This window comes from Pleurodeles waltl, chromosome 2_2 (assembly GCF_031143425.1).
Source record: "Pleurodeles waltl isolate 20211129_DDA chromosome 2_2, aPleWal1.hap1.20221129, whole genome shotgun sequence".
NCBI classification, from domain to species: domain Eukaryota; kingdom Metazoa; phylum Chordata; class Amphibia; order Caudata; family Salamandridae; genus Pleurodeles; species Pleurodeles waltl.
The window spans coordinates 823152331-823179565 of NC_090439.1; the positions used below are offsets into that span (position 1 = coordinate 823152331).

Genomic DNA, 27235 nt, shown 5'->3' on the forward strand with positions numbered 1-27235 from the left:
CTGTACAAATGAGTATCCTTCTTGCTCCTCCTGTGGTAAAAAATAGTGCAGGTTAAAGGTCACGCAAAGCCTCACACCAAGCAGCTCCAACAAGTTTGGTACATCATTGAACTCCCTGCCTCGAAAGCATCATCCATCCATATAGTTCGCTAGTCTCCTCTAATGTCATGTTATCAATAGTGAGAACTTGACAAGTACATGTTTATAAGGGCTATCAAAAACGTGGATCAGCCATCCCTTGCAAAGGGGGTTTGTGAATGACCAAGCTCCCAGTGTGTGTGAAAGCTTCAGAGGCAGAAAACAGGGATTTCTGTGGTCATGTGCTCTATTTGCACTGTACAAGGAGCTGTTAACATAGAGATGTATAATGGAGACAACTATACCCTATTCTGCTACAGGCCATCCTCAACCTAAACTATATGTAGGTAACATCTTGCTGTACTTAATCATATGTGGAATAGTTCTGGAAGAATAGGCAGAATTCACTAGGGAGTCAGGATGTATATTTGACAAGAGTGCATTGGAGCTTATATGTTGGGTCATAGGGCAGGTACCACGTGTTAAGCACAGGCTCTCATTTAATTATTTAGCAATTAGGCTTGTGTAGGTTTAAACACAGATTGTTTGAAAAATAATCATAATTTGGTGACAATACCAAAGAACAGTTTTAACCTCAGTAAATTATTCTATTGACTATTCACATTAATTTCCTTCCTTCATGATTTATATCCCTTTTTAGGAATGGCTTGACAGCTCATCTGTCTATAGAACTATTTATTACATTTATAAAGTGGTCATTGGCCCAGTGCCCCTCTGCCCTTGACATGCTTGTGTCAGCGCCCTTCAGCCATTGATTTGAGACAGAGTATATAACACCCTGGGTTGGCCACAGATTTCGTTTAGTCTCTCTTTCATAGTTAGAAATGGAGTCTCGTTGGCAGTCAATTTGAACCCTGTCCAAGCAGGGATCTTCACTCTAGACAGGGCAAAGGAAATACTCACTAAATATAACCCCTTTTCACCCCCTTGGTAGCTTGGCACAAACAGTCAGGCTTATTGCAAAGGCAATGTGTAAAGTATTTGTACCAAAACACACAGTAATACATTGAAAACACTACAAAATGGACACCACACCAGTTTAGAAAAATATCCAATATTCATCTAAATCAAACAAGACCAGAACAACACAAATCCTATGTACACAAGTAAATTATGACTTTTTAAAATAATAGAATCTTACTCCGTAGAAAACAATGGAAATTACCTGGTTTGCATCAGAGATAAAGCTGCACGAGTGAGCATGCATCGGAAAAGTCAGTGAGGCCGTGCATTATTTCTTCTCCAGTCAGGTAGGCAATGCATTGTTTTCCTCTCCCACAAGAGAGCAATGTGTCAGTTTCGGGACGGGAACATTGGGTCCGGCAGGTTTATGCCAATTTTGATGCCCAGCGGAAGTTGTGTGCGAAATCCGACCTCACAAGGATGAGAATCCACGATGTGTAGGGTTTGTGTCGATTTTAGCAGCCGCAAGTGGGTGTTGCATTGTTTCTCCAGTGGCGATGCAGGTGATGCGCTGATTTCCCAGCCGCGATGCAGGTGGTGCGTCAATTTCAGCCGCAGTGCAGGTGGCGTGTTGAAATTTCCCTGCACAGCTTCTGTGTGTGGATTTCCACCTTGGTTCCACCAGCTTCACCTTTCAGCGGCCCAGGGACTGGATAGGGCACCACTTGGCAGAGTTGGGGTCTCAGCATAGAATCCAAGTGCTGGTAGAGGAAGTCTTTGATGGCCCTGAGACTTCAAAACAGGAGGCAAGATCAATCTAAGCCCTTGGAGGCACTTCATAAGCAGGAATATACCACAAAGTCCGGCCTTTGTCCTCATTCAGGCAGAAGCGGCAACTGCAGGCCAATCCAGCAGAGCACAGTCACAGGCTAAGGAGCTGTACTCCTCCTCCAGCTCTTTTTCTTGGCAAAGGTTCCTCTTAATACGAGAAATAATCTAAAAATCTGGGGTTTTGGGTCCACTACTTATACCCCTTTCTGCCTTTGAAGTAGGCAGACTTCAAAGGAAAGTCTCTGTTGTTCTCAAGATCCTGCCTTGCCCTGGCCTGGCTCCAGACTCATACCAGGGGGTTGCATACTGCATTGTGTGACGGCAGGCAAAGCCCATTCAGGTGTAAGTGTCAGCTCCTCCCTCCACTCTAGCCCAGATGACCCATCAGGATATGCAGGCCACACCCCACCTCTAGTGCACTTTTTTCTAGATACTTACTATTAAATCATATATGCCAATCATGGAATTACACATACAATTTACTCAGGGAACACTAGCACTTTAGCACTGGTCAGCAGTGGTAAAGTGCCCAGAGTACCATAACCAGCCAAAACAAAGTCCAGCACACAGTCCAAACATAGGAAGCAGAGGCAAAAACGATGGGTGAGACTAAGCCAAAGGTGCCAGGTTTAACATGTGTTTCACCCCCCTCTCCACCCTCCAGCTGAAAGTAGGGAGAACTACACAACCTCATAGGAGTTTTCATCACTAAGGCGGAAGAATCTGGACATACCATCAGCATTGGCGTGTTCTGTTCCAGGCCCACCTCAACAGTTTTGGTTTCTCACCCCTCATCTGCATTAATCATCTCAGGCGCCTGTGGTCTGTCTGAACCCGAAAGGGAGTCCCAAGCAAGTAGGGTCTTAGCTTCTTCAGCGCCCAGACCCCAGAAAAAGTTTCACGCTCAGTTGCACTCCACCTACGGTACCGGGAAGTAACCTCCTACTGATAAAGGTTCTGTGTTGGCCTAGGCCCTCATCATTCAGCTGTGCTAATAATGGCCCCACACCATGCTCTGAAGCATCAGTTTGCATGACAAACAACTTGGAGAAGTCAGGTGCCTTCAACACAGGTGCTGTGCACATGGCTACCTTCAGGGCATCAGAAGCTGTCTGGCAAGCCTCAGTCCAGATCACCTTTTTGGGTTGCTTTTTGGAGGTTAACTCAGTCAAGGGAGCCACAGTAGTGGCCTTGACAAACCTCCTATAGTATCCTGTGAGACCTAAAAAGGCTCTAACCACAGTCTGGGTCTTGGAGGGGGCTCCCAAGCTAGAATGGTTACAATCTTTGGTTGTAGGGATGCCACATGGCCACTCAACACCTGGTGTCCCAAGTACACCACAGAGCTGCACCCTATTTGGCATTTACTCGCCTTAATAGTGAGGCCTGCCTTCTGCAGAGCCTCCAAAACTTTGCAGAGGTGCTGCAAGTGTTCATCTCAGCTGAAGCTGAACACAGCAATTTCATCCATGTAGGCTGCACTGAATTCCTCCAACCCAGCCAAAACCTGGTTTACCAACCTCTGAAACGTGGCTGGGGCATTTTTCATCCCAAAGGGCATCACCCTGAACTGATACTGCTCATATGGGCTAATAAATATAGACCTGTCCTTGGCCCCCTCAGTTAGAGCAATCTGCCAACACCCAGACGTTAGATCAAATGTACTGAGAAACTTGCCAGCTTCCAACCGATCAGTGAGCTCATCAGCTTGGGGATGGGGTGCATGTCAGTCTTTGTGACAGCAGGGAGTCCACGGTAGTCCACACAGAACCTGAGTTCTGGAGTGGCAGTAGGGGCAGCAGCCTTTGGGACTGAGACCACTGTACTGGCACAAAGGCTACTGGAGAACTCAACACCTAGTGCTAACATTTTGGATACCTCATCCTTAATGTCAGTCACCCTTCACATTTTGTGTTTTCGGTGGAGTGTCCCCAGTGTATACAAATGAGTGACCCCTGGGACCAAGGAAAACTATGAGGAAAATTGTCCCAACACCTGGCGGCAGTCCCTCTGTTGCTCTGGGGTCAGTGAGGGGGGAGAGGTTCACACCTTCCACAGACCCATCTTTCTCCTGAGCAGACAGGAGGCCAGGAAGAGGCTCACTCTCTTTCTCCACCCCATCATCTGTTGCCAGGAGCATTGTCAATTCAGACCTCTCAAAGTGAACTTTGAGGCGGTTCACATGCAGGACCCTTAAAGGGTTCCTTGGAATCCACAGGTTCACCAGATAGGTAACCTCACTGTCACTTACTCACACTTTCTGTCCAGGCTGAAACTCAACCAGAGTGGCATTCTGGTCATACCACTGTTTCATGCCCTCCTGGCTAACTTCCAGGTTTGCCTGAGCGAGTTTCCTGAAGTGCACTGATTGGTTTATAAGATCCATTATGTAACTGAACACAACCTGGGAGGGCTTACTGGAGGCCTTCTCCAAGCCCTCCTTCCCCAGACTCAGAGGTCCCCTCACAGGGCGGCCATACAACAACTCGAAGGCTAACACAAATTCCCTTTTGTGGCACCTCACTGTAAGCAAACAGAAGGCATGACAAGAGGATGTCCCACTTCTGCCTATATAGGCTGTGACAGGCCCATAATCGTGCCCTTCAAGATTTGGTTGAATCTCTCAACCAAACCATTTCCTTGCGGTTGGTAAGGAGTTATGAACTTGTATATCACCCCACATCCCTTCCACAGTGACTTCATATAAGTAGATATGAAGTTGGTACCCCTGTCAGATACCACCTCCTTGGGGAACCCCATATGGGTAAAAAAAAAACATCAGGGTCCAGCCCACCACAGTGGCTGTGATTGATCTAAGAGGGTTAGTTCTGGATACCGGTTTGCATGGTCCACCAGGACCAGGATAAACTTGTTGCCCATGGCTGTCTTGGGATCCAGAGGCCCCATAATGTCAATACCCACCCTTTCAAAGGGGGTGCTGACTACAGAAAAAGGTTGGAGTGGAGCCTGACATTTCCCTCCACTCTTGCCACTTGCCTGGCAAATTTGGCAAGACTGGCAATACACATCTGAGTGCCTGCGTATTTGGGGCCAGTAAAAGTGGGTGAGAATCCTTTCAAAGGTCTTGTCCTGCCCCAAATGTCCAATTTAAGGCCTATCATGAGCCAGACCCAATAGGAAAACTCTGAAGCACTGGGGTACTATCAGCACACGGGGTGCCCCATGCTCAGCAACCTTATGCTCACTAAATAGGAGGCCATCCTCCCAATAAATCAAATGTGATCCAGACTCCTTGCCAGATGCCTGGTCTGCAGCCTGGTGCTGCAAACCCTCCAGAGTAGGGCATTTTTTATGTATCTCACAGGATGCTTCTCTGGTGGGATCCCCTTCCTGCTGCCACAGAGTCAGCTCTGGCTCCTCCACCCAGTTCAGCCCCCTGTTCCTCTGTAGGCTCCAGGGTGTCCCCCACAGGTTCAGCCTCCTCCCAGGCCTTGGGAACTTTGGGGTGGGTTTCCTATGTCCCTTGCCGTTCCTCCTTCTGGCAGGCACCTGGCAATTATTTCAGACTCCAGGGCCTCCTGATGATTCTGATGGGCTGCTGTTGACTGGGTGGGCACACACACCCACCCATGCAGACCCAACATCTCCAAGTGAGACCTGTGTTCCCCCTCCTACCAAGGGGAATCCACAGGGTCATTGCCAAGCAGACAATCAACAGGCATGGTTGGACTCACAGCTACCCTCATGGAACCTGAGACCTCCTCCCCACTCAAAGGGAACCTGGACAACTTTGCACAGGTGCTCAGAGTTGTCTACCGCAACTACTTGGTGAAGTGCTTGGGGAAATAACTGCTCTTTAGACACCACACTGGTAGTCACACTGGCTCCTGTGTCTCTCAGAGCCTCCACCCTCTGTCCATTGATGGTCACCCACTGCCTGTACTTCGTAGTGTTCTCAAGCACGAGGGCTTGGATGAGCAGCCGTGGCTTATCTAGGAGACCTGCAAAGTTCATGCAGTACCACAGTAGTCACACAGTAGTCACACAAATGAAAAAGAACACTCAGGCCCTCATTAGTGGTAAATGCCGCTCTCCGCCATGCTGACGGCCGCCAACTTACTGCTGAGCTGGTGAATATCCGTCCACCATATTAACACACACACACACACACACACACACACACACACACACACACACACACACACACACACACACACACACACACACACACACACACACACACACACACACACACACACACACACACACACACACACACACACACACACACACACACACACACACACACACACACACACACACACACACACACACACACACACACACACACACACACACACACACACACACACACACACACACACACACACACACACACACACACACACACACACACACACACACACACACACACACCTGACAGAATACAGCCATATACACAAATCTGCCAGACCAAAGGTCAGTGCAAAAGTAGCAGTCTCAAAACCCACACCGTTACGCCAACAGAACAACGCCCATCACATTATGACCCACAAATCACCACGGCGGACATTCAACAGCGGTAAACCATTGGCAGTACATATCGCTGCGCTCATAAAGGACACCCTCGGACAAAACAACACCACATTGGCTAATTTAAACAATACACACCTGACACCCATACACACACCCACATTACCCACAACCCTTTACGAATACAAATCATTGCCACGAGACTGACACCAAGACCACTGTGACAGCTAGACACTCACACCCCAGCACATTACCCAACACACCCTCACCAACACACATCACATAACACCCATAGCAGCACAAAGGCACCCTCTTTTCACTGAGGAGGAGTTAAGGGTCATGGTTGAGGAAATAGCCAGGGTGGAGCCACAGCTATTTGGAGCACAGGTGCAGCAGATATCAATAGCAAGGAAGATGGAACTATGGCGGAGAATCCTGGACAGGGTCAATGCCGTGGGACATCACCCAAGAACAAGGGACGACATCAGGAAGAGGTAGAATGACTACGGGGGAAGGTACGTTCCATAGCAGTAAGACACCAGCTCGTTATACAGAGGACTGGTGGTGGACCCCCATCTCTTCCCTCACAGCATGAGAGGAGTAGGTACAGGAAATACTGCATCCTGAGGGACTCACCGGAGTTGGCGGAGGACTTGACACTGGTAAGTCAACTTTTGACAATTATCACCCCCCCCCATACCTGCATGCTATCACACACCCTCACTCCCATCACTCCACCCCATCCCACACAGTCCACCATCACGTCACACTGATCCCAATGCCAATCCCTGCATGCTTTACCAATGCATGGACACCCCTCCCAGCCCTGCATGGGCACTCATCACCAAAGCATGCACAGCATAGGGAAGATATCATAACCACTATACACCAACATACACAAGCAAAAGCTGGCAGGAGAACACCAACCATAGAGGGGAAGCTACAGAAGTACAAATGTCAGACACCTGAAGCATAATACATCATTTACATCCCCACAGGTACCCCAGCCAATGTCACTAGAGAGGAGGTGCCACCAGTATCCATTCCCCCAACAGAATAGGTCCACGGTAACACTGGACTTCAGTATCTGGATGATCTACCTAGCCCATCATGGACCACTGCACAGTCGGTCACCCAAGCCCAGTCACTGACCACCACAGAGCCTCCCCCATCAGGAACCAACACCACAGCACCCACCCAGCGTACCCACACCTCTATCCCCAGGACACATCAATCAGCAGTGTGTCCACCTGTACAGGGACCCCAGGCCACAACTCGTACACATGACAATCAGGGACCTGTGGTCAGTGGCAGTGGGCACACATTCAGGGGACAGAGGCACAGGTCAAAAGGGACACTGGGAGGACTGCTGTGCACCAGGTGGAGGACAGGACCAGGGAACCGACTCTCCAGGAGGCACTGTCTGAGATCCTGGGAGCCTACCAACATTCCAAGGACACAGTGGGCTAGATCATAGACATTGTGCAGAAGAACAGGCGGCTGCAGGAGGGACAGTATCAGGGGATCAGGGGTGACTTGCAGGCCATTAACACCACCCTTGTCTCCATAGCAGGGGTGCTGGCAGACATGGCCAACATCATGAGGGAGGCAGTGTCACACCAGCGGGTCCCTACCACTAGCCAGTCATCTGAACAGCCCTCCACTTCCGTTGTCGCTAGTGGCCAGGAGGCCCCGCCACAGGACCAACAGGCCACCAGCACCCCTCCCCCTGCAGAAGGTGAACCACCCCGCAAATGGTCCCTGCGAACCAGACAGAAGCCAGAGACACTTGCCAAGACCACCGCCAGGAAATGAGACTCTCCTGATTGTCCCCCTTGTGTCCCGCTCAGCCACCTTGTCCACCTTGAACTGCCATTGCTCCCCTTCCTATGTCCCCATGGACAATGCACCTGTGCTACAAACAGACTGAAACAATACGCTGGACTTTCCTCCATCATCACCCCATTCCATTGCACTTTTCCCTATATATTTTAGCACTACAATAAACACCCTTGGACAAAACTCGCCTACTAGTATTTCATGTATTGCAAATTTGTATTGATTGAAACAGCTACAACCATTGCAAATGAACTGAACATAGAATGAGCATAGAATTCGTGACCTGTAGCTGGCTGTTGTGATAACACCAGGAGAATGTGTCATATCACCAACATCTGCAAAATGAATATCCAGAGGTAACAGTAAGTAGGGCAAAGAAGTGGGTAATGCCAGCATGGCAGTGCCATAGAGAATACAACAATAGTCATAGAAGTGTAAAGTTGCACTGTCTCACCTGTGTGTCATTGGAAGTACTGATTTATCGCAGATGATCTGTTGTCCCATCCTCATCCTCTGCCTCCTCGTCCTCACTGTCCTCAGGGTTCACTGCTGCCACAGGGGCATCTCGAGTCTCCTCCTCCTCCAGGAAAAAGGTACATGGCATCTGAGGGCCAAGTTGTGCAACATGCAGCATGCCACTACTATCTGGCAGACCTTCTTGGGTGGGTAGCACAGGGATCCACCTGCTAGATGGAGGCACCTGAACCTGGCCTTCAGGAGGCCAAAGGTTCTTTCAGTGATCTTCTGGTTCCCCCATGTGCCTCATTATAACATTCTTCTGCCCTTGTCCAGGCATTCCTCACAGGGGTCAGCAGCAATGATAGGTTTGGGTAACCAGAGTCACCTGCAAATATTTAGGGACAACATTTAGCCAAACATTATCCTATATGGCCAACACCATAGGCATGCACCAACATATACTGGGTGGGAACCAGGGTTCACCTATTAGCCACACCCTGTGCCTCTGTCGTTGGGCCATCACATTTGGGATGCTGCTATTCCTCAGGGCAAAGGCATCATGCACCAACGCTGAATACTTAGCATTGATGTGGGAGATGTATTGGTCCGCCAAGCACACCATCGGCACATTCATGGAGTGGAAACTTTTCCGATTTCTGAATACCTGTTCATTCCGGCGGGGGGGTTCCATCAGTCGCACCAGTTATATTGGGGATATGTCCCATTGTATAGAATCCGGCCTTTAAAGTGGTCAAGTCCTCAACCTGGGGGAATGCAAGGTATCTGCACATGTGTTTTATCAGGGCAGACAACACTCTTGTTAGCACGTTTGAGAACATTGGCTGTGACATTCCTGCTGCCAAGCCCACTGTCACTTGGAAAAAAACAGTTGCCAGGAAATGGAGCACTGATAGCACTTGCACAAGAAGGGGGATCCCAGTGGGGTGACGGATAGCAGATATGAGGTCAGGTTCAACTGGGCACACAGCTCTTGTCCAGTCTATAGGTGAGTATTATGTGCCTGTCCTCCAGTGTAGCCAAGTCCACCAGGGGTCTGTACATGGGGGTATGTCTCCATCTCCTATTCATCCGCAGCGTTAGGTATCTAAGGGACACAAGATTGAGTAGACTGTCACAAACTGAACAATGGAGCCACAACAGCAGTCCACAATGTGCAAACATGTTATGGGACAGTGTAATTAGTGAAGTATGTGCCTATTTATCCAGTGACGCAGCAATAATCAATAGGCCTGTCACCCCCTCTGAAACGCCTGTCCTGTGTGTAGAAACAGGTAGAAGTGAGGTAATGCCGCTGACGTTGTGCGCCGTGGCGGTAGGCGGTCGTGAACTTCCTCATTGGTTAATATTGGGCCCTATAGTGTACTGTGGCAATGGTGATCTACGCCGGTGGTGACGGTATGCACCGCTTCAGACGTGACTGCCATTTTCTATTTGATTCCTCACTTGTTTCCTGACCTTCCATAGGAGAGGACCTACACTGTATGTGCTGCTGTGACCTGTGTCTAGGACCTACCATGGCCCGTGTGACCGGGGAAAAGGCCCCAGCCTTCACTTCGGAGGAGTTGGAACGACTGGTGGATGGGGTCCTACCTCAGTACGGACTGCTGTATGGGCCGCTGGACCAACATGTGAGTACACCTTGTGCACGATGCATGTGGCATGAATGCTTGGAGTTGTGTGTGAAGGCCTTGTGTAAGGGGGAGGTAGATGTCCTCTTGTCGGTGTACATGTTGTGGGCTGGGCTATGTGTGTGCCAATGGTGATGCGAACGGGTATGGTGGGCCATTTGTGTGACAAACTGGACTGTTTGTCTGATGGTGTTCTCCTGTCTCTATTGCCTCTGCAGGTCAGCACCCATCAAAAGAATGGAAAATGGCATGCCATTGCCAAGGACCGGTGGACCCGGGGGTCTGTGGCAGGTGGAGCATCTACTGTTGTAAACGGTGGTAGGACCTGAGATGCTGGGCACGAAAGACCGCGGAGGCCCATCTGGGGATGGCCTCCCAACGAGGAAGGGGTGCCCGGCAGACCCTGACGCCCCTGATGGCCCGCATTCTGGCAGTGGCCTACCCTGAGCTGGATGGGCGCTTGAGGGCATCACAGCAGCCACAAGGTGGTGAGTACAGTGGTTATCATTACAACCTACGGCTGGTGGGGTGGTATCCGGGTGGTGATTGTGTGTCCTTGGGTGCCCCTAGGCCAAGCCAGACATAGCAGCGTAGATCCTCTGGGAAATACTGCTTACCTAGCTTGTTAGTATTCACTCCTGGGCAGGGCTGCGTGGGTCCCAGGTGTGCTGCAGTTGGCGGTTTGTGCCCCTCCTCATTCTTTAGTGACTAGCCATTTCACTGGTAGTGCCATGCATTTTTCGTAGGCCTGTCTGTGTTTGAGGGTGCTGTGTACGCCAACTGTGGTGTTGTTGCAGTCATTGACCCTGTTTATCCTTTGTCTCTCTCACCCCCTTTCTTGTTTTGTCATCCTGTCCTTATGTGCATTAGCATCATCTGGCAGAGGAGCAGAGGCACCAGTGACGGAGGGAGCTTCATCCCACAAGACCCTTGAGGCAGAGTCCACCGACGCTGAGGGCACCAGTGGGACAGAGGGCGAGGGAAGCACCATGGTGGAAACTGGAGGGGACAACACAGACTCTGATACCTTCTCCACTGGCAGCTCCATGGTGGTAGGGGACACCTCTGTGACCACCCCAGCTGCAGGTACAGCCACCACCCCTGTACCAGCACCTCCCTCCCAGCAGCCCTTCAGCGAGTTGCCCATGCCCGCTCACCCAGGAGGGTGGGTATCTCCTTCACCTCCGGCCCTGCCCCAGTGAGCCCCACTGCCCTTAGTGAGGAGGCTGTTGACCTCCGGAGATCCATCTTTGTAGGGCAAACAACCATTGTGAATGCCATCCAGGGGATGGCAGCCCAGATGCAGCAATCCAATGCATTCCTGGAGGGCATTCACAGTGGATTGGTGTCCCAACAGGGATAGATTCAGGCTCTGTCCTCCTCTCTGATGGCAGCCATTGTCCCTATTTCAACCGTCCCCCCTTCAGCTTCCACTTCCAAGTCCCAGTCCCCTCAACCCCAACCCATCCCAAGCACACCGGCAGATGAGCATGCACACAAGGCAACACCCTAGAATGTCACAGGCAAACACAAGCACCACACTTCATCCCACAGGCACTCACACAAACACCATTCAGTTGCAGACACAACAACATCCACCATCTCCACTGTCTCCCCCTCCTCCTCCACCTCCCTCCCAGTTGCATCAACTCTCACACCTGCATGCACTATATCAATATCCACTACTAGCATCATCACCACACCGAGCAGAACACACACCTCACTGGCAGAAACCTCCACAACATCATTGCATGCGTCCCCTGTGTCCTCTCCCACCGTGTCCGTCCACCCCCCTCCTAATGTATACAAACACAAGCACTCAGACACCCAACAGCCATCCACTCACAACAGTATACAGCCCACGCACCTGCACCCAAATCCAGCAGACACCTCCAGCAACCACTCTCTCGTCCTCCATTCCCATTACTCTTCCCTCTTCCTTCCACAACGTCCCTAAAAAGCTTTTCTTTTCCACAATTGACCATTTCCCTACCCCTACCCCTGTCCTGCACATATGGGCAGGGTAGCAAGGACTCAGCCCAGCACTTCAGCCAAACAGTCCACGGGCCCAGTGGTAGCACTACCTACTCGTGGTGGTAAGGATTCAAGGCCAACAGTACTGAAGGGGAAGGTGCCTGCACCAGCTGGACAGAAGGGGAAGGAGCCTGCACCAGCTGGACAGAAGGGGAAGGAGCCTGCACCAGCTGGAAAGAAGGGGAAGGAGCCTGCACCAGCAGGCAGAGGGGGGGGGAGAGCCCATCCACCAGTGCCAGGAAGGGTAAGGGATTCCCAACCCTTGAGCAGGAGGAGAGGAGGCAATCTATGCCAGCGGAAGCTTCCAGTTAAACACCGCCGCCACCAGCAGCTGTCACAGGGCCCCCACTGCCAGCCATGGTTGTTCAGCCATCAGAGTATGCAGGGGCTGAGCAGGAGCCTCCCCCAACCACCAGCACAGTGCAGCCATCAGAGGGTGCAGGGGCTGAGCAGGAGCCTCCCCCAACCACAGTGCAGCCATCAGAGGGTGCAGGGGCTGAGCAGGAACCTCCCCCATCCACCACTACAGTGCAACCATCAGAGGGTGCAGGGGCTGAGCAGGAGTCTGCCCAACCACCACCACAGTGCAGCCATCAGAGGGTGCAGGGGCTGAACAGGAGCCTCCCACAACCACCACCACAGTGCAGCCATCACTCGTGGCAGACGCCATATACTCCAGCCTCTAAGGGCTGCTCTGCAGCCTGCCCTCACCAGAACCAGTGGGCAAGACACCCACTTGAGAGACTGTGGCCTTGCACTCTCCAGGACAAAGCACAGGGCATGTTGTCCCCCTCCAGAACCGGTGGGCAAGACCCCGCTTGAGATACTGTGGCCTTGCACTACCCAGGACAAAGCACAGGGCATGTTGCCCCCTCCAGAACCAGTGGACAAGACACCCATGTGAGAGACTGTAGCCTTGCACCCCCCAGGACAAAGAGCAATGGGCATGTTGCCCCCTCCAAAACCATTGGGCTTGTTCCCGCATCCGGCTGAGGTGTCCCCCCTCCCCCTGAGGTGCCTGCCTATTTGACAACTGATGCCCCTGTGGTATTCTATCTGGATTGGTGCAAGGTTCGAGTGGGGCCTTGTACTGTGCCCTGTGGCCATGTGGGCCCTTTGAACTATGAACTGGGCAGTGTCCCTTTTTTTATACAAGTGTACTGATCTGTTTCATGGCCAAATCGGATTTTTGATTTTATTATTGGACTGATTACAATCATTTTCATCAGTTCCTGTTGTCTTTGCATTATTCTGCAAATTTGCGTGGTCAAATTGTTTTTGTAACGCATATGGTTGTGTGTATGGCGCGTGTATGTGCTGCGTGTGTGTGTCACACTCTTCTTCCTCCCACCCTCCCTTGTGTGCTAGGCAGCTGTACTCCCAGTCGCTATCTTCGTCGGCATTGGTGTTCCAGGTGGAGCATAACGTACAAGATCATCGGAAAGTCTTGCAGTTCGGGTTCTATGGCGGCATGGTTCTTCCCTGTGTCTCCAATGGCGAGTCCTTTCTCTTCTGTGATGTGTTTCCGCCAGGCTTTTGATGGCGTTGGTACCGCCCTGGAAAAGGTGCCAGGATTGTGTGTCAAAATATGATGAGCAGTACTTTCTCGTCTGCCTGGCTGTAGGCGGATACCGCCATGGTGACTGTTGTTTCCGCCCTGGCGGTCGGTGTGGTACATTGGCTGTCTATCAGAGATATCACCGCCATGGTCATAATTTGGCGGTATTACTGCCACTTTATCAGCGACCGCCAGGGTCGTAAGGAGGGACTCAGTGTTACAAAAATAAAGGTACTTTATTTTGGCGACACAAATACCAAAAATACCATAGAGGCAATACTCCCTTAGGAGATAAGTTATACACAAATTATATACACTAGTTTGCAGAAATAGGCATAAAAACTGTGAAATTAGTGAAAATCACAATAGTTAGAAATGGGCCTTTTGGGAGCACAAACCATATACTAAGAAAGTGGAATGCGAAAGTCGGTCTCCCACCTAGGCAATTGTAGTATGTAGAGGGGAGCTGGGAGTACTAGATAACTCCAAAGGTAAGTAGTATAACCCACCCCAGTGACCAGAAAAGCAGGAGTAAACCACAGTAAGGTTCCTAAAACACACACAGAAACGAAAAGAAGGATTATGCAAGAACCAGATGGGATTGCAAGACACTAACAATGGATTCCTGGACAAGAGGACATGTGGAAGAAGGGGACCAATTCCAAGAAGCACAGAAGAGTCCAGGAAGAACAGGAGCCCCTGCTAACCCAAATGAAGGAACAAAAGAAGAACCACCGGTGAAGAAGAACAGTCAATACTGCACCAAGAAGACGGAGTCAGGTTCCTGGAGGATGCAAGTGATGTCCCACGCCAGATGGAGGATTGCAGTCTGGTATGCATTGCTGGAGAATGCCAACAAGCCTTGGCAAACGCAAAGCTCGCAGTTAGCGGAAAAAGGCACTGCCCGGACCAGGAAGGACCAAGTGAACTCATCCCTGGATGGGGTCAGAGATGGCTCTCAGCAGCTCAAAGAGCCCACAGAGGACTAGGCAGCGTGCACAGGAGTCCCACAGCACGGGGACAAAGAAGTTGCAGAAGAGGCCCACGCAGCACTACGACAAAGGCTCCCACGCCGACAGAGAACCACTCAGGAAGCTGTGCGTTGTAGGATAGAGTGCTAGGGGCCGGAGAAACAAGATGCCCGAAGTACTTGGAGAAAGAATGCCATCAAGCTTTTACAACTGCAAAACACTCAGTGAATGGGGGTACTGTCTTGCGTGGGGAGGCAAGCTCTTACCTCCAACAAAGTTGAACGTGAGGCACGTCGGGCCAATTTAGTCCACCGACCGTGATGCAGGATCCACGCAGCTCAGCAGGAGAGGGGATCCATGCAGCCGGTTGCAGTAGGTGCCTGCTGAAACAGGGGAGTGACTCCTTCACTCCAAGGGAGATTCCTTCGCTCTTCTAGTGCAGGCTGAAGACAGACTGTCCTCAGAGTATACACGACCGGGAAACAGTTACAGTTGCTGGCAGAAGCTGAAGATACATTATTGCAGAAGGCGCCTTGCTTCTTTGTTGCAGGGTGTAGAGTTCCTAGAGGCTCCAGATGCAGTTTCTTCAGTGAGAAGTCAAAGTGGAGAGTGCAGAGGATTCCTGCTGGTGTCTTGGAATCCGAATCTAAGGAACCACCCAAAGGAGAGTCTCTAAATAGCCATGAAAGGGGGATTGGTCACCTAACCAGGTAAGCACCTATCAGGGGAGGGCTCTGACGTCACCTGCTGGCACTGGCCACTCAGATGCTCCCAGAGTTCCCTGCCAACATCACTGGGGTCCTAGTTAGCAGGATCCCAGTGAACACAGTCAAGCGCACTGACAACCGGCACAAAATGGGGGTAACCATGCCAAGAAAGAGGGTACTTTCCTACAGTGTCCCCTTGGGACATTTGGTCTCCCTTCTCATGTGGCCCACCGTGATCACATGTGGGGACCCCTATCTGCATGTTTCCCTGTAGAGACCATGGTTTCTTTTGAACTGGGGGGCTGGGAATCTTTACTCTGGGAACTAGGTTGGGGTCCTTTAGAAAACTCCTCCTGTTTACTCTTACCCCCCACCCACTTCTTCTGATGGGCACCCTGCCCACCCTTGACGGAGTCTCCCCAATATCGCTTTTGGACCCCGGTGCTCTCCCACTGGTCCGCTTCCTGAGCAAGCTTCCTGGAGTCAGTCAACTTGCCGTCAATTAGGTGCTGGTGCAGCTCTGCAAAACAAAGACTATACAAGTGCTCCCACGCAATCAAATTGTACAGCCCCTCATAAGTTGTCACCTTACCGCCCTTCACCCAACAATCCATTGACATCCAAAAAGAGTCTACACGCTCCAACCAAGGTTGGGATTCCTTCTTATAGGACCTAAACGTTTTCTTATACTGCTCAGGAGTAACACCTTATCTGATGAGTAAGGCATCCTTCATGATAGAGTACCTGAGTCCTTGAGGATCCCCTACGGATGTCAGCAGGGGTGTGGAATTTAATCAGATATCTACTTGTCCATGGGACAGGTTGCTTTTAAAATCTACTTGTCCGGTAAAAAAAAATCTATTTGTCCCTTTGGTGCCATGTATTGCAGCGACAAATTATGGTAGCAATCCCATTATGTAACAACTCTGCTAATAGGCTCTCAGTTTATTCCAGGCTACTATTCCAGGCTACTACTATAGCTTGAATCTTTGCAATTTCAATCCCTACTATAGCAATTTCCTTATTTTGCCACCTTTCCGCAGATCTACATACTGGGGCTGGAGGAAGCAGTAAGCAATAGTTCCAGGACTGAAATGCTTTTGAGTCTGCAAACCTACTAACTTGAATATTTTAAGAATGTGCACCAGCTCTTCTCTGATCTTCTCCCATAATGAGAAAGGTTGGAAATGTACTCCTGACAAGGGCAGAAGTAGAAGTCTTCCAGGGTTGGGGAAAAGAGTGGTTGGAGGGAAAGTGAACTTGTAAACACTCAACAGATTTTCACATGAGAAAATCTACACATGCATATTTGCTCGTGATAAAATACAGTTCACACATATTTTCTAGGAGTACGATTTCCTGGTCTACTTCTGTAAGTTCTTGTGAATTCATGAAAGCCACTAATTCGAAGACATATACCATGGGTGCACTTCTGTGACTTTCTTTAAAAATTGGGTCCCTAATTAGGTCTGGCATTAACAAAGCCATTTTGTTTTTATAAAACTTCTATTTCTCTCTCTCTCTCTATCAGCTGACTTTACTGTGAATGATCAGATTCCTCTCTTCCACAAGGAGCACACTAATGCTCAAAGTAGTTTTGTTCAGTGCCAGGAAACACAATGGCAATCAGTGATGTAATGAACCTAGAGCCCCCACCCCTGCAAAGAACATGGAGGGTCCCCCCTCCAGACTCACTCAGGCAGGTGCTGTGCTGAGGGGTGACCCGGGGGTGGGGGCTGCAGAGCTTTTGTTACACCACTGGTGGCAATGTGTGCTTTTTGATAACCAAAACCTTTTGTTCCTTTTGCCAGTGTTTGTTACAATGGTGATGGCCTGGCAGGTCCAACAACAATAAAGTGTTACAAATGCCATGTCAAAGCGAAACACGAACTGGAGAAACCAAAAGACTCCCAAACAAATGTCAAATAATTTGGCTTTGCAGGTGCTTGTTTATTTTCATGCTTCCCATAATCTTGTTGAAAAAGTTTACGTGGATTTTCCATTAGGAATATTTTTTTGAAATACTACCATGCATTAACACTTTTTACTAAATGATGCTTCAAAGAAATAGCTCCTAATATTTCACAGTAACGTTTTTTCCTGCTTGCATTTTTTCCTCAACATTTTATTTTGAAAGCAAAGATTCATTACTCTTGCTTACAATCTTCTGCAAACATTTGCGTCTAATCACAGAGCATTCTGGGAGTGATATACTTAGACTCATATTGTTAAACTTTTCAAACATGTATACTTTTTAAAAAAACATGTTTTTACTGGAACCACTGTCAGTAGTGAAGTGTCACCCAAAACGTTAATTTACAGTGCTCACCCTAATAAGGAAGGCTCTTAATTAATGAACCATAAATACGAGTTTGAACAGCATTAACATATGGGCACACATATTACCTCCAAATCTTGACAGTTCCCTTCTCTGTAAACTATACATCCCTGCTGTCAGTGTGTCCATCCCCTCTACCTCAAAGTGCTTCCACAGACCCGCCCCATTGTGCTTCTGGGACCACGTTCATGTGGTGAGCAGACTCGTATACCTTGAACCACAGATAGATGTCATCCTCCCTCTTGTAATCCTTCTCCAGATCTTTAGGAATGGGCACCCTCCTCTCAAGCTGCACTGAGGTACTGCTGCCACCATCTCTGCTAGACTGGCTCCTCTGATCCAGCTCTCTCAAACTGAGCTAATGAGCCAAGACCATCTTTTTCTGTTTTTAATGGCCAGCCTCTTCTTTTCCATCTCCATTTTAAGCTTCTTTAACTCAGACTGGTGCACCTTCTCTGCCTGTCTGTCCAGCAACTCCCAAGAAGTCAGACCCTTGGGTGACACACTGCTATCTGCCCTGGAGATCCTTCCCTCAGGCAGAACAAAAACATTGCTTTAGGGTTGTAAGGCCTTCTGTTGGGTTGACTTAAAATTATTACATGCAGGTTTTAGGGGACATAACACACAAACTGTGTACCATGTTGTGGTTTCAATTTTGGGAGCAACTTGTCATGCAGTTTGGTACTGGGTCCCTTAGAGTGGCATAAACTGTGCTACAGATCATGGGGGACTCTCTTCAGTACCTAGGCCCTAGGTACCAGAGGTACTGTTTACTAGGGACTTAGAAAAAGTGCTAAAGGGCCTGGCCACTTTGAGATCAAGTGACCAGGTGTCTTATTTGGGGGGAAGGAACACTGGCATTGGGGACCTGGTTAGCTGGAACTAAGTGCACTTCAATCAAAGTTGCATCAAAAACCATGCAACAGTGTGTGGGGGTCCTGCAACCAGAACCTAGCTTCCTACAGCCACCTCACTCTATATTGTCATGGACATTATTTATATTACTGGACTTTGAGAATTAATGTTTGGGTTATGTAGCCTTCATTTGCTTATTTCTACACAACATACTTGATGCCACTCAGCTCTGCTCTACACCACTGCAGAACAGCCTATAGCACTCCACAACACACTTTTCCACTCTAAAGCTCTACTATGCTCTAACAACCTATTCCACTCAACTCTACACCCTTAAGCTATACAAGACTATACTCACTACATTACACTCCACAACACTACACGCAACTTCATAATATACAATACCACTAACTCTACACCACTCCATAACACTTCACTACTCCACTTTAGGACACTTAACTCTACTTTACACCAAACCCTTTTACCCATTCTGAATAGCAGCCATACAAGTGTGCATCATAGCTAAAACATATTGGCAAACCTATTGGCTATGCCGATGCTTGTTGTTACATGAGGTTTGTGACGTGGCAGCATTATATTTCTGTTAAGCAAGACCATTCAATTTTACCACTTCACAGAGACGCATAAAAGAATATTAAAAACAAAAAAAGCCTCAGATGATTCAAAGTCACTAAAATGTCGTAGCACACTCGCTCCAAACACACCATTTGTCTTAATAAAACTGTGCTCAGTTGGTTGACTCCAAAACAAGCTTTAGCGACACTGATAGATGTGGCTTATAGCTGAAAGTTCAAAACAAGCCCACTGGCTTTGCTAACCCTTATTTCGTTAGAATTCTAATAGATAAATTCACTTGTGCCCATGAATAATGTGTAGAATACTAACTGCTTTAATTATTTCAGGTGCAGCTTTCAGTAAAAACGTGTAATTATAGAGAGAATGTTCATTACGGGCACGCCACATTCAATTTATTTGTATTAAGAGTGTGTCCTATTTACTTTCGCCAGTGCATACTAAATGTAGAACAAACATTTTTCCTTGCATTTTTGTTGTAGAAAAATGATTTTCCTGTTATTCCCTGGTCATTGAGGTTCCGTATTCTTTATGAAATTGCATTGGGAGTTAATTTTCTTCACAACATGAACCCCCCACTGCTGCACCATGACTTAAAAACACAGAATATCCTAATGGATAATGAGTTCCACATAAAGGTAAGAACTGTTTTGATGTTTTCTAATTTGTGATTGTATTCTGCTTTGTAGAAGATTAGCCATTATTGGTGCCATACATGGCTCGAGTATAGACCACTTTAACTATTTAAGGTTTTCATTTTATTGACAATTTTAGATGATACAAGAACAACAATAATCACAATAAAAAATTCAGGGTGGTACAAAGAAGACAAAGTGAATGAAAAATATGTAGACCAGGTGGTTAATGGTAAAAATGGGACCATGGGGGTAGGCGGACTTGTGCGTGTGTGTGTATCTCTCTCTTCTACTGCCAGTCGCATGTAGGTAGTTATAGTTAGGACCTAGTTTCCATTGAAAAAGCATTTTTTGACTCGCCTCTCTCTATCTTTGGCACCATTTGACGAAACTTCATGAAATTTTCCATAAAAAGTGTGGCCAAGAACCTTGTTATGCATGGGAACAAGGGTGACCTGTCTAGCAGGGGCCAAGAAAAAGGGGGGGGGGGGGGGGGGGGGGTGTAAAAAAAAAATGTGCATTGCACATTTTAATTCCAGACACAACTACAGCCCAAACTGCTGGACGTAGTTACACCAAATTTGGCAGAATGGTGGCTCTTGGTCCAGAAACATTTTTTATTTTTTATTTGGTGTAAATCTGTTCAGTAGTTTTTGAAATATTAAAAGAAAACCAAATTTGTATATCTGGAGGCGCAAAGGCTTTTTGAAGATTCCCGATCATGTGCAGAGATCTGATTAGCTGCCAACACTTCAACCAGGAAGTGTTGGCAGCCATTTTGAGACTCTGGTTCAGCTGAGTGTATAAAAAAAAAAGAAGGAAAAGTGGCAGGATCTGTCTGTAACCCTAACCCCTCCCCCCCCGCCTTGGTTCAGGGGTCCCCTAGGGCCCTCCACGACTTAAAAGTATTTGTTTTTTAAATCACTACACAAATCGCTTCGGATATGTAAATTTCGCAGTGTCTTTATTATAGCAAAAAAAAACAACCATTTACAATGCAACGGGTCTCGCGTTTGCTCATGTTAGAGCTGATCGCGTTGTAAACGCCATAACCCGACTTTTCACCTATCGGGCAAAAGTGCATTTATGTACATAACCCGAAAAAGTTAAATTAACTATATAAAGCGCTCGACTTCTGCCAAGCGAGATCGCGCTCGTAAATTAGAGAAAAAGAAGTCCACGAGCCCGATGGAAAACAGTGAGCCTTGCATGTTTTCTGTACTTGGTCGCTGCGCTCGAGGAGGGCTAGCCACCGGAAAAGGCATGGCGTATGCATGCCTTCGACTAATGAAAGCAAGCAGATTTTATTAGGCAAGCCCACAAACCAATAAAAAACACTGACGTGAAGTTGACTGGGCTCCGAGCCCTTTTCTAAATACAAAAGCGTCTCGCTGCGATACGCATGCGCGAGCGCATGCAACGCAGGCTCGACCCTAAAAAAAGTGTCTCCCATGCTTTTTTAAAAATATTGCCCGCAGGTGGGCCAGGTCCAGGGGGCGTTATGGGAAAAATAGGAGGGTGGTGCAAGCGACCCCCTTCCTAGGGCATATCTAACCCCTAGGGATCGCCACCTCTGTGGGTAGTGTATGCTATTTATGCAAGGGGGGGCCTGCGCGGTATCCCCGTCCCTCTGGGACTTCCACATCCCAAGGGAAAATGCTGTTAAATATATACGGGTGCCTGTAGATCTCTGCCCCAATCCCCGGCCCCATGGACCACCTCCTAACCGGGGCAGATCCCGTCTTAATCGTATGGGAGGGTACCCCACCCCCATCCCAGGCCTGGGACCATTGCTTCCCAAGGGCTGAACTAATCCATCAGGGCCCCTGCCCTGGGGACCGCCAACTCCCTGGGGAAAGTTTGAATGAGGAAGGGTGGCTGCCCGTCCCCCCTCGTGGAGCCATAGATGGCCCTGGGGACCACCACCTCCCAGGTTACAGGGACGTTCTAGTTAGGTTCTGAATTTACTTCACAAAACTATAGAAATTCAGCAGTTATGGTTAACTGAAGTAACTATGACCCGTACCCTAAGGTAACTATAACTTGCGCCCCTGTCATGCACAGTTATCTCACCAATACGTTTACTGCTGTTGCATTGATATTATCAATGATGTTATAAAAGATGACACGAGTGATGTAATATCTGAGGTAATTAGCAGTGCATGGCGAGGGCTTGAGTTGTAGTTATCTTAGGGCACAGGTTTTAGTTACAAACAATAAAACTATAGGACAGGAAACAACCAGTGCATCATTATCCCCAACGGGGATAATAACCAGTTATGAAAAAACTGCCCTCCCCCACAAGTTGTGCATGATTCATCATCGGGCTACTGCTAACACACTCCAACACAATCCCAAGTCGGAGTGGAGCAGAAAGGGTGGGGGAACATAAAATTGCACCCAACAAATAAACAACATCAAGCACAAGGACCAAGGATGAACAACAGACTTATAAAACTGTCTCAGATCGGTCACTCTCAAATCTTTATTATAGTACCGCCTGGGCAGGATTAAGAAATATACCTCTGGTGGTGATCTCCGGAACTCATGACATGCTTACCCCAGTTTCTATTTGTGTCAACATGTTTCGGCTGTTTTTCACTGCCCCTTTGGGTCACTCGGCCTTCATCAGGACCTTTGTACTGCCCCGTTATGATTATCCCCTACCTGTCCTTTGATATGGGTTTCATACCGTTCATATGTCAGGGAGTACTTCTCCCTATCTGTACACACACACTGTTGGTTATCTGTAAAACAGATATAAAGAAGCACAAATTCACACAAACAAATAATTTCTGTTTGACTTGGGGAAAAGTATATTCACTTTTATCCATACCATTAGGTATTCACTAATTTTCAATTGCGTGCAAAATGTTTCCCCTTATCCATAGTTTATACTCAGGGTCCTTAACATCTCACGGATCCTCTGTGACTTATCACCAAGGCTCAAACACCCTCACGTGGGTTCTATAAAAGCAAGCGGTTGTCACTCACTGAGTTTTCATTGACACTTGTATTTAATTGGCGCCGGCTGGGAGCACCACACTGTAGTCACTACCTACTCGAGGCCACTTTGGAGGTGGGTTCCAGGCACCACCCTCCATTTTATTATGTAAGTTATAAATGCCCCCAGAACCTGACCAGCTTGGGGCATTCTTCAGAACAAGCAGGGGAGACGAGGCATGTTTTCTTTTCTTTTTAAATTCACTGCAAAATTTGCAAATTTCACCGTGAGTTAAAAAAAAAAAAATCCTTTTTGCTCTGGCAGGGTACCAGTGGCACCGCTGTATCAAGGCTTTGGGGTTAGGATAAACGTACTCTGACCCCCTTTTTCTCTCTTGTTTTGTTGTTGTTATTTTTGAGACTGAGTTCCAAAATGGCTGCCAACAGTTCCTGGTTGAAGTGTTGGCAGCCAATCAAATCCCAGCACGAGATCGACAATATTTGTGAAGTCTTTGTGACCCTAGGTATACACATTTTGATTTACTTCAATTTCTTGAAAGATACTGAAAGGATTTACACCAAATGACAAAAAGCATGCTTTCTGGACCAAAGAAACCTTTCTACCAAATTTGGTGTAATTCCGTCCAGCGGTTCGTTCTGTAGTCGTGTTCAAAATCCATATGGGAATTAAAATGGAAAACACAATTTTTTTAACTTCCCGCACACCCCTCTTTTTCTGTGCCCCTGTTTGACTGATCACCCTGAATCTTTCCATGTACATCAAGACCCTTAGGCACACTTTATTTGGAAAATTTCATAAAGATTCATCAGACCACATGAAAAATATAGCTAAGTCAAAAAACGCTTTTTCAATGGAAACTAGGTCCTAACTATAACTACCTACTGGAGACACCGCCAGTAGGTGATAGATCGATAGATAGCTCCCTGGGGTTTAGTTGTTGTTTAGGAGGATCGTGTTATGACAGGTAGCCTATAAAGACTTTCCTGAATGTGTGTGACCGGCTCAGATTTCTTTAGGACACTGAAAAGGCATGCAGCCTCATTTTACATCAGCTGGATATGAGAGATGAATTTCTGTCGGGCAGCTAAGAAAATGGCATTTCCAAATCATTTCTAGACTGAATCAAAGTTTTTAACATAGGTTTTCTGAGATCTTTCTAGTGGAAAGGCAAGATGTAGTGAAAATGTTAATATGAAAAAGGCATGATCTGGTGATAATTGTTATCTGAGAAGCCAGTCCATATATAGTCAATATATATCTAAAGGTTGCAAATACTATCAGAAGAAGGAATAAGGCCCTTAATTGAGGGTCATCGCTGATTACCTACGTTCGTTTTTGTGGGATATTAAAAGTAGCTTTGCTTTACCAATGTTAAGCTTCAGATATCCACCATCTTGTAGCTAAAAGAATATCTGCTATCGCAGAATCTGTTTTATCACTCTAGCTTGAATGAGATGACAGACCAAAATCAATTGTCATCGGCCTACACAAATCTAACGTCTATTTTCCATGGCTTGAGAGGCTTGATTCAAACTTCTGTTTGTCTGGAAATAAGGAGCTTGTGATCAATGATATCAAAGCAGCTAAAAGGTTAACAAAGACAAGGGCCTCTGATCCTTAGCATCCATAATCTTCACAAACAGTCTAGTACTGAGACCAAGGAATGTTGTGCATTTCTGGCAGGTTAAAACCCTGCTTGATGCATACAACCTGCACCTGACATCGGCAACACAGCCGCAGCTGAAATTTTGCATCTCCTTGTCCGCGACATTGTGCCAGTGGTAAAACTGCTTTGGTGCGAGCCCAGTTCAGTACTTCGGATAGCCAGCACGCCTTTGCAACCGGACCCCACGGACTTGCACTAAGTGAACTGACAGTTGTGGCCTGTCCCAGAGGCCCCCACTAGCTTAATCCTGTAAGGGTTCCTCGCAGCTCAACCCCCAAGTGGTCATTTTTAACCAGTGACATCCCTGCCATTGACGTCCATGTGAGTCCCGTTCAGCACAATGGGCAGCCAGAACCACACTGCACCGGGACTCCATGGGCCAGGTTAAGCTTCTCTGCCCGTCGTCATCTGTTTCCAGAGACTGCACTAACTTAACCCCCCCCCCCCCCAAGGGCTTGATCCAATTAGTTTGTTAAGTGAATTTTTGCTATATATGACATTTTCTCCATTGAATTCAATGCAACTTTAAATGCCATTCCTGCAGTTATTTTCTGTTACATCAAAAATTGCTATCTCGGTTTCTCCTGAACCAATATTGTTAATTTTATTGTCTAAATTTCTATAAAAATAAATTCTATTTTTATAAATTGGTGTCGGATTTCTTTCGAGTTGTGTCAGTTATTATTGTCCACGTTTGTGCAGTGAAATGCTCAACACATGTTCTTGTGAGTAAAGCCTGACTGCCCTCTGCCACTCTACAAGGACTGAGCTAAGGATTTACTAGTGTGAATAACACAACCATCTCTGGGGTATTGTGAGTGTATTACATGGTATGGACTAACTCCCACATTACATAATACTCCACTTTGCTATAAATGATCAGTCCAAATTATAGGTATGGGCTTCTCTTTAGTAATTTTGTCCATGTTAAGGGACTATAGAGTCTAAATGATGGCCAACAGTACATGTAGGATGCATTGATATGTCAATCTAAGCATTTTAAGGGTGTATTTATAACTTAATGCAATGACACCTTGACTCTTTTAGTCTGAGAGTTAAGTTACCTAATATAAGGCTGTGGAATTAGTATAATAAACTGCTTATAATGGGGAAGAAATGCAACTGATATCTACAAGTCCTATAAAAAATCTACTTGTCCCACCAAATGATAACATCAATCATAAAGGCCAACACAGAAACCTTTGCCCATTATATAGCTTTAATATATTATATGTATATGGGTCAGATATGTTTAAGTTAATGTTTTCAGGATAACTTATGTCGATTGGTGAGTGGATATAGATGTGTTAGTAGAAGTTGAATGGATGTACCATTAAGGTAGTAAATTATAAGGCTGTCTTGTGGTCATCATTGTGCCAGGAGTCTTCAAACGTATACTACAAATTGATGTACTTGTGCAGCTCAATCTGGATGTGCTGTTAAAGGGGAAAACACTAAAACAACTGAATGGCCCAGAACCATGCTGTGCATATGATGGTGCCAAGAGTTGTGTCTAATATATATTGTTGATATGAAGAAAGTGATCTGTCCATGAATATTGGTGTATGTAGGATTTTGGTTGTAAAGAGGTACAGGTAGAGGCTTATGCAGCCTGCACAGTCCGCTGACCAGATCCCACAACCACTTTCTGATTGGGTGTACAGCATCCACAAAAGAAGAACAAGCAAATGCAGTGATTTATTAAAGGCAAAGAAGCATGACATGCAGGACCTCCCTGCTGAGGAAAGGTACCTAATGCCCTTGCTCCCTGGAACCTAAGATATAAAGATGCTGTCCTCTCTCATCACTTATGGCATCAGTGATTTCCCAAAAAGGACAGGTTGATATGAAAAGTAGCATGCATAAATACTTTAACTTAACATAGCCATAGGAAGCTGGATGAGGGTGCCATCCATACGTGGAGACCTTACACATTTTAAGGGATTATTAGAGTAAGGAAAGATGTGGAGAACCAGTAAGTCATTCTAGAACAAATGGGAAATTAAGAATCTCTGAGTCACCCTCTACTGTAAGGGGAGCTGCAAAAAGCTCCATCACAGCCGAGGGGTGTATGGGTAAACCTAAAGCTCTCTCATAGGTTCTTGAGTGCATTGGCGTATGGTGTAGTGGTTTAGAGTGGCGTGGCATAGAGGACAGTGGTGCGGAGTACGGTGGCACAGCATATAGTGCAGTGGCACAGAGTGAAGTAGTGTGGCGTAAAGTGCAGTGGCATAGAGTAGATTGTTTCAGAGGAGAGTGAAGTGGTATAGAGTGGGGTGGTGCAAGGTAGAGTGGAGTGGTGCAGGGTAGAGTGCGGTAGTATAAAGTGGTGGCATAAGGTAGAGTGAAGTAGAGTGGCGCAGGGTGAAGTAGAGTGGTGTAGAGTGCAGTGGCATAGTGTAGATTGTTTCTGAGTAGAGTGAAGTGGCATAGACTGGAGTAGTGCAGGGTAGAGTGGAGTGGATAGGAAAGAGTACAGTGGTATAGAGTAGTGGTGCAGAGTGCAATGACATAGAGTGCAGTGTTACAGAGCAGAGCGGCATAGAGTGGGGTAGTGTATATTAGTGCAGTGGCAAAGTGCAGTTGTGCATAGTAGAGTGGGGTAGAATACACTAGCTTAGAGTAGAGTGGTGCAGAG

General features: G+C 47.4%; 1 protein-coding gene across 1 annotated transcript in view; it reads left to right on the forward strand.

Annotated features, from left to right (window-relative positions):
* RIPK2 (receptor interacting serine/threonine kinase 2) overlaps positions 1-27235 on the forward strand; it is a 276042-nt gene that overhangs the window by 83176 nt on the left and 165631 nt on the right. Inside the window, exon 3 of the mRNA XM_069220445.1 lies at positions 19814-19969. Coding sequence (XP_069076546.1) covers positions 19814-19969 — 156 coding nt within the window. The remainder of the gene's footprint in view (positions 1-19813; positions 19970-27235) is intronic.